The sequence below is a fragment of the Bos indicus genome, chromosome X (genome assembly GCF_029378745.1).
Source record: "Bos indicus isolate NIAB-ARS_2022 breed Sahiwal x Tharparkar chromosome X, NIAB-ARS_B.indTharparkar_mat_pri_1.0, whole genome shotgun sequence".
In the NCBI taxonomy this organism is placed as follows: Eukaryota; Metazoa; Chordata; class Mammalia; order Artiodactyla; family Bovidae; genus Bos; species Bos indicus.
The window spans coordinates 34,197,966-34,206,407 of record NC_091789.1 but is presented as its reverse complement, the minus strand read 5'-3'; the positions used below and the strand labels follow the sequence as shown (position 1 = coordinate 34,206,407).

Below are 8,442 nucleotides of genomic sequence, written 5' to 3'. Positions count from 1 at the left end.
GGAGAATCACAGGATGAGCTGAATACATGCCAGGAGGCCAAGGCCACTGCTATTATCCAGACCACCAGCAAAGAATGCCTGGTGGGAACAGATCCATCAACCCACTGCCATCAATCACAGCCATGGTGGGCTCTAATCGTAGCAGATGACCCTGCTCTAAAAGGAACTGGCTGCTGTGAATTCCGATTTGCCATGAGAGATGTTGGTGTGAAGGTGTAAGGAGTCAAGTGAGATGCCCTAGTCCAGAGGAGCTTGTCCTGGGTAAAATAGGGAGAGCCCAGGCTGGGCTCAAGGGTGAAGAAGACTGGCCTTCTAGATGTTAGGAGAGTCAGGGCTTCAAAGCCCAAGAACAGGCCCTGAAGCAGGAAGACTGGCTTCTCAGTCATGACTCCTTAACCTTGAAGATTCAGTTTCTTCACATGTAAAGTGCAAAGTTCTATATAGAAATCTAACAGCTACCACTGAGTGTGAATGGATTCAAACTTGGGTGGCTTAGAACCATCTGAAGGGGTCTGTCAGCCTAGAGCCTTGATGACTTGTTGGATTGGAGTCCATATGTCCCTAGGAATGCATAACACGTTCAATATTTCTGTGCATTTGAAAAGAGTGCTTTGAGAGTATCCAAGAGCCACAAGGCATGTAATTACAGGTTAATAAATACCTCAATATTCTAAAACACTGCTTTCCTTTTTTTAAAAGTTGACTTGAAAAAGCCCAAAGTGATGTGGAGCAATTGGAACCATCACATATTGCCAGTGGGAATGTAAAACGGTGCAGCCATTCTGGAAAAGAGTTTGGCAGTTCCAGGATAAGTTAAGCATAGAATAGCCATGAAAGTGTGAAAGTGTTAGTTACTCAGTCATGTCTGACTCTTTGTGACCCTATGGACTGTAGCCCACTAGGCTCCTCTGTCCATGGGATTCTCTAGGCAAGAATACTAGAGTGGGTTGCCATTTCCTTCTCCCAGGGATCTTCCCGACCCAGGGATCAAACTGGGTCTCCTGCATTGCTGGCAGATCTTATTGTCTGAGCCAGCAGGGAAGCCCCAAATATGACCTTATAATTCCATTCTTGGGTATAATACAGCCAAGAGAAATGAAAATAGGCCTCTACCAAAGCTTGTACAAGAATGTTCATAGCAGCACTACTTCTGACAGTGAAGAGGTAGAAACAACCCAGATGTGCACCAACTGGTAACTGGCTAAGCCAAACATGGGCTCGCCATACAATGGAGTATTACTCAGCCATCAAAAGGCATGAAGTACTGGTACATGCTACAACATGGATGAACCCTGACAACATTATGCCAAGTGAAAGATCACAAAAGACCACAGAGAGTATGATTCCATTTATATGAAATGTCCAGAATAGACAAGTCAAAACAGTAAAAACACATCAAATTGTATGCTTTCAAAGAGTGAATCATATGGTATGTAAATTATATATTAATTAAGCTTTTATAATAAAGACCAAATTATTATCACTCTCTAACTTGGGGTTTTAGAAAGTTGTTCCTTTTAGAAAAAGGATAAACCAAGGTTATAAGTTTGGGGAGAAGGAAAAAGTTTCTATCCTGTACTCTGAGCAGGACTAGCCCCTAAATGACACAGAGGTGCTGGGACCTTTCCCACATTATCAATAAAGAACTTACAGACTTGGTTTCAAAATAATACCTCAAGATCTGGTTGCTGCAAATTCTGCTTCAGGGAACCACCGCAATCTGCCTCCTTTTGCATTTCAGATACTGCCACCGAGGTTATAAATGACCGGACACCACACACACCCCTGAGCGCCCTGCACTGCTTGGTGATGAATCAGCTTGAGGCTGGGGGCTTCCGGCAAGTACAAACGTCCCATGGTCCTATGCAGTAGGTCCAGAGAGCAGACTTCTGCTTCAAAAGGAGCCGAAACTTGTACAAACCAACAAGTCAACTGGGATCACTGTGTCTCCAGCTGGCCCCACCTGGAAACAAATTTGACTCCAAGACCGAGTGGCACAGAGTGTCCATCCGTGACATCAATCAGAACAGAGTTTTCTGCAACTTGGGGACATCCAGAAATGAGGGCAGATCAAGACAGTCTTAGAGCAGGGATAACAATGCTGATCTTATCACATGATCGACTGTGGCAGAAACAGCCTGCGAAGTGATGCGAGGCCAAGTTTTGTCAAGACCTCATTTCTTAGTGGACTTGTCCACCATCATCTTTTTCTGTTTTAGACATCATGCGTTTTGAAAATTGAAAGTTCACTGGGATTTAAAGTGGTAGTCCAGACGGGCCCTCTAGATGCCGGCATTCCTAGGTGCTGAATCCCCATGAGTTCCCCCAAGCTTTCCCACAGTAGATGACCAAGGTGGGTGTTGTGCCAGAGGGGGCGTGTCTGGAAACTGTTCCAGTGTCCTCTCCAAGGCCAAACCTGCCACTCATACGTTGGTACACATACAGACACAGATGCACACAGTCACACATGCTCAGAGAAACATACACAGACACAGGTACCCACAGTCACACATGTACACACAAATACACATACAAATAGACATCAGATGCACAGGTGCACACAGACACACGAAGACAGACACAAATGTGCACACAGACATACAAAGGCATACACAGACACACACATTCAGAGACACACACAGAGACTCTCTTGCTCGCTCTCTCCCTGTCCCAGGAAGTACCCAAGCACTAGAGGCCCAGGGGAAAGACTCCCCTTCTCAGTGGAGGATGTTCCCATCAGTCCCAGTCCCAGGGCACCCAGCCCCTCGATCTTGCCATCCAGACGGGCTTCTGTTCAGAAGCTCTCAGGCAGCTCCAGTACCACCAGCACAGGGAAGAGAAACATAGCTTCACCCTCTTCCCTCCCTGCTTACCCCTTGGCCCTGGCCCTAAAGGCAAACATGCAAGCAAGATCCTTTCCCCTAGACTTAACATACAAGAATCACTGGAGGTGCTGGGGTAGGGAGGACGTGGTTTGGTTTTGTGGCAATTTCAGTAGGCAATAGCTTCAAGCTTATCAACGAGCAGGCAAGTGAACATTTACAAAGTGTTTGGAGTTGGTGACCCAAAAGACATCCTGAGCAGAACACTGGAGTCAGGAGACCTGGGGTCCACTTCTATCTCAAACAAATCACGGACTCTCTAACCCTCAGATTCATCTGCAAAGTGCGGCTGATGCCCTTTGCTCTTTGCCTTTCACATGTACTGTGTGAGGGCCAGATGAGAATCAGAACCTGAAAGTCCCTGGGGAAGAGGACTGGGGGGAGCCAGCCCCTTTCTGCATTTCTGAGCAACGAAACTGAACAGCAGCTGTCACTTTTGTCCCCAGCTTCTATATACTCACACTTGGTTAGAGTCCTACAATGTTAGTGTGGGGAGGAAAACTACAGATGAGAAGGCGACCTTCTTCTTGAACAAAGAGGAAAATCAAGGCAGAGACTAGTCCAGGATGGCATGGAGTGTTGGCAGAGAAAGCTAATACTACTTGTTAGGCTCACTGAATCTGGAGTCAGGGTGCAATTAAGGTGAGCTGGGCTGGAGACAGACACCCCATCTAATGTGCCCTTGGGTCCACATTCCAAAAGGAATGAGCCAAGAAGCCTAATATACCCCTGAGGCTGCCTCCCAGGCCATACAGTGACCTGACCTCGCTTCAAACCATCAATAGCACTAAGGGTGCAGTTTTTCCCTGCCAAGGCTGGTTAGCACACCACTTCACCTCTCCATTGTTCACTTTATTTCAATAGACCAAAGAGTTTGGCCTGAAGGACCCTACAAGCCTTGCCAACTGGCACTGCCTCGATGGCCATTCATGGACTAGGACTCCGAAGCCACAGTGCAGACCTCCTTCAGTGGCTGCCTGCAGATTCCTAGTGGGGCTGGGCAGGGTTTGGGGTCCCCACCTTCCACACTCAACCAAACACTCATGGGATCCCCACCCCAGATTCTAAACAAGGCCATCTGGAGATCAGAGCCCTGGACAATGAATTAGGACAAGGCTGGAGAATTCACCAACCTCAGAGTCCAGAACACTCTAAAAAGAAAGAGGAAACAAGGAAGGTGACAGGTAAGAAATGTGGCACTTGTCACCAGGCATTGCAAGGAGGCATCCTAGGAGGTCTGCACCCCAGTCCAGCCTTCTGTGTCCATCTACGCTGTGGTGGGTTCAACTGAGAAAATGATTTAATAGGGTGTGTGGCGGGAGGGGAGGGTGTGTAACATGTGGCATAGAGGAGCAGTGAATTAAAAGAAGAAGAGAGCAATTAAAAAAAAATAAAGACAACTAGGCTAGAAAAGATTTGTGAAGAGTTCAGCTGAGTGCCAAAGAATTGATGCCTTCGAATTCTGTGCTGGAGAAGACTCTCGAGAGCTCCTTGGACTGCAAGGACATCCAACCAGTCCATCCTAAAGGAAATCAACCCTGAATATTCATTGGAAGGACTGATGTTGAAGCTGAAACTCCAATACTTTGGCCACCTGATGAGACGAACTGACTCATTGGAAAAGACCCTGATGCTGGGAAAGATTGAAGGCGGGGGCAGAAGGGGACAACAGAGGATGAGATGGTTGGATGGCATCACCGACTTGATGGACATGAGTTTGAGCAAGCTCCAGGAGTTGGTGATGGACAGGGAAGCCTGGCGTGCTGCAGTCTATGGGGTTGCAAAGAGTCGGACACGATTGAGCAACTGAACAACATGTTTAAATTGTCTTCCTGGGACCTCCCTGGTGTTCCAGTGGTTAAAACTCTGTGCTCCAAGGCAGGGGGCCTGGGTTCAATCCCTGGTCAGAGAACTAGATCCCACATGCTGCATCTAAAGATTCTGTGTGCCACAACTAGGACCTGGCACAGCCAAATAAATAAATAAAACTTTTTAAAAAATAGTCTTCCTGAACACATTCCACTCTCCAGATGGATATTGGATAATAAGAAAAGCACTAGGGTTGCTCTTAAAGACTTCATATGAAATCCCATTTGATGGGAGGAAATGTGCTTTCACCACTTACTATGATGTAATAAATTATCTCCATTCTTGGAAATGCCTCTCTGCAAGTATTTTTGATATTATTTCACAAATGAAAGAAAACAGTCAAGGCTGCTACCATCAGCTTTGGAGGAAACAATCTAATTTTCCAGATATTTATCTATTGCAAGTTGGCAACAATGGCTCAGGTTACTAAAGACAGCGGGAGAATGCCTGTGCATTTCAGAAATGGTCCCCAGACACTTCCCTTTGAGAACACAGTCAACAAAAATGCACAGAAGCAGGCATTAAAGATGAATGCAATTTCACAGGCAGCCATTCAGATGCACGGCATGATAAAGAGGCAAGAGCAATGTGGTACAAATGAGCCTGGCCTCTAGAAGAGTAGGAAGGGAACATGGACACAAATACCTTTAGGAGGCTACTTGGGTTGATAGTGAGAGTGGATTTCTAAAGTTCAAACTACACAAGTTCTATGGCTGGCCCCATGCCAAGTTAGCCTATTTATCAAGCAAAAACTACTCCAATCCATAAGCCCAAATGCTAAATAATACTAGGGTGAATAAGACATTTTTACTTGATCATAAGTGTCTTCCCTGAGTCAGAAAAAAATGATGCCATTTTGGAGCTTAAAACTGGGGTTTAGAACCGCAGGGTGCTAGTCTACCAGAAGGAAGAAGGTTCTTGAAAAAGACCCATGTCCTGCTTCAGGCTTACCCTATAGTGCTCAAGGGACCCAGGCAGCTCTGTGCACCAAGAAGGCAGCCAGGAATCCCAGGGTTCTGGTTTCTCCTTGATTTTATTTTCTAAGTTTTTATTGGAGTATAGTTTCTGTACAATGTTGTATTACTTTTCTCCTTAGTTTTATCCATTGTATTTCTTCTATACTAATGTCTTCAAAATCCAAATCAGGACCACCTCCATAATCTCAGCAGTCCTTCCTGCTCTAATTCTTTCAAGGATGAATATCTAACTCCATTGTGGGTCAAATACAAATATATATTTCTGTGCTTAATTCAAACAGCTAAAGCTTAAAAGCCACATTACCAAGATACATTACAAACCCACAGAACTCGAGATGCTTCAGAGGAGTATCAACCATTACTGAACCTCAACTGTGCACAGAAAGTGAAAGCCACTCAGTCGTGTCCAACTCTCTGTGACTCCATGGACTATACAATCCATGGAATTCTCCAGGCTAAAATACTGAAATGGGTACCTGTTCACTTCTCCAGGGGATCTCCCCAAACCAGGGATTGAACCCAGATCTCCTGCATTGCAGACAGATTCTTTACCAGCTGAGCCACCAGGGAAGCCCAAGAATACTGGAGTGGGTAGCCTATCCCTTCTCCAGCATATCTTCCTGACCCAGGAATCGAACTGGGGTCTCCTGCATTGTAGGCAGATTCTTTACCAGCTGAGCTACCAGGGAAGAAGATATGGAATTCAGAAATTTACCAGATAAACACTTCTGTGCCAAGACTCTGCAGTTCATTCATCCCATCAGCCATCTATATATTCATGCAATCAAGCTGCCTGTGTTACACTGAGCTGTCCTTTCTCTTTCTCCTTATACTAAGCAAGTATGAGAGAGTTGTGGAGAAGGTGTAAGAAAAGAGACAAACTTTTCATTTTGTATTGCAGTTAAGGTTTGGTAAAGTCCTGTTACTTCTATAACCTTGATGCATCCAGAAGGTACCGTTTTAATAATGCTTTTTATTTTTTTTAATGGTAAGAACCCTCTGGTGGTTCATGAAATTCATTTCATATTCATATATGAAATTGCTTTTTATGAGAGAGGATCTCTGCTGAGTTTCTCTTGGGCACTGGAAGTTAGAGGAGGAAGCCCCCACACCTTTAAAGGCTGATAGGGTCTCTGGTTTCTATGAAAATGTTTTCCACTGTCAAAGCACTTGTACTCAGAAGAATCAGAATGAAATGAGCCCAAGGCTTTGTATCTAGTACATGGCAGTCTACATGCTGCCTGCAGGGTTGCACACAGGCGCTCATTATAACTTCTAAAGTTGGAATCAAGAACCCTGGGTTCAAGTCCCAGCTTGGGGAGGTCATGGGATACACTGCCTGTATCTGGAGTGTGCTCATCACCCTGTCTTTCTCCAACCTGATGACCCCCACTTGTCTATATTGCTGGATGGAAGCTGGGGTGCACCAGAGCAGATGCTGAGGCCTAAGGCATGGTCACCCTGACAGCAGGCCCAGCTCAGTACTGAATCACCATCACTGAGGTCAATTAGAAGCTCCCAGTTTTTTTTCCTCAAGCCACAGTCCTCCCATCCCATTCTTGGGCAGATGAATTCAAGACCCAAATATAGGACCTTGCCTTTTGTTTCTGTTGAACCTCCCATGACAATCTTGGGTCATCAAGATCTCTTTGGATCCTACAATACTTTCACACTACAGAGAATCCATCGTCTGGGACTATGTCAGGGCCGGATGTGTTAAGAGTGATTCTCTCGTCTCATCCAGATCATTGAGAAAAAAAGCAAAGCAGGCCAAGAGGAACTTGCCTGGAATGTGCCTCAAGACTTCCTTCTCCAAGGGGGACAAGACTCCACAGCCTTTGGATTCGGTCATTTCACTGGTTACACAATCACATAACTGGGCTATAAATGAGGATTTCACAAGCCCTGCTGCCAAATGCTTTGCTGAGGTCCAAAACCACTTGCCTGCTTTTCTCTGCCCTACCTGCCTAGGGAGCTTCTCCAACAGAAAAGAATATTCTACCCAACGCACTCTCCCATGAGCCCGTGGGGACTAGGGGGGAGCCCCACTCCTTCTGCTTTTGTTTCAGACCTGCTCTGGGCTGGCTTCCTTCTCTAAGCACCCCCATGTTTGCAACTGCTCCAAGAGCATGTTCTACAATTTTCCCAGGGAGCTGCATCAAGCTAATTAGAATCATGTAAGATATCCAGTTTAAGGAGTTTCTTTTCTGGAAATTTGCAAGTAGCTGGCCCACCTGGTGCTTTATGGTTCTTTTTGGCAGTTCTGCATGATCCAGAATGCTCTCCCCTGCTCTGTGCCATGGGGGTGTCATTCGTCCCAGCTCTCAAGGAATGGGAATGCTATGCAGCCCCTTCATTTGTCACCATCTTCCCATCGAGCTAAACCATATAACCAGCCGATCTATGACTCCCAGGTTGAAGGGCATTCTCTTCGACAAAGAAGTCTGAAGTTTTTCTCCCAAGAGCCTGGCTTCTCCTCCTGCGGATGAGTCTCTTCGCCAGCCCAGGACTCCTTGAATGTGGGGTCTCCTTACCTTCTTCTTTCCCTTCAGTCACATACCCCAGTGCTTCACCTCTGACTCGGATACATCTTGGCTGCTTTGATTTGATGCTGTGTTGCATCTCTAGACGGTCTGGAGTCTTTGAGCTTACGTCTGGTTGGTTTGAGTTCATGGAACAGGATTTCTTCTCATCTTCCCTGTGTTGTGCCTCTG

At 45.9% G+C, this 8,442-nt stretch overlaps 1 protein-coding gene across 10 annotated transcripts in view; it reads right to left on the bottom strand.

Moving 5' to 3' along the window:
• MAMLD1 (mastermind like domain containing 1) overlaps positions 1-8,442 on the bottom strand; it is a 119,426-nt gene that overhangs the window by 65,444 nt on the left and 45,540 nt on the right. The window contains exon 1 of one of the 10 annotated variants that reach the window (XM_070784625.1): positions 1,674-4,043. The exons of 8 other annotated variants lie outside the window; for them this stretch is intronic. In XM_070784625.1, the coding sequence (XP_070640726.1) occupies positions 1,674-1,736 (63 nt within the window). In that variant the 5' untranslated portion in view covers positions 1,737-4,043. Of the gene's footprint in view, positions 1-1,673; positions 4,044-8,442 lie in introns of those variants that run through there. One more of the 10 variants, XM_070784622.1, reaches the window with a different exon arrangement.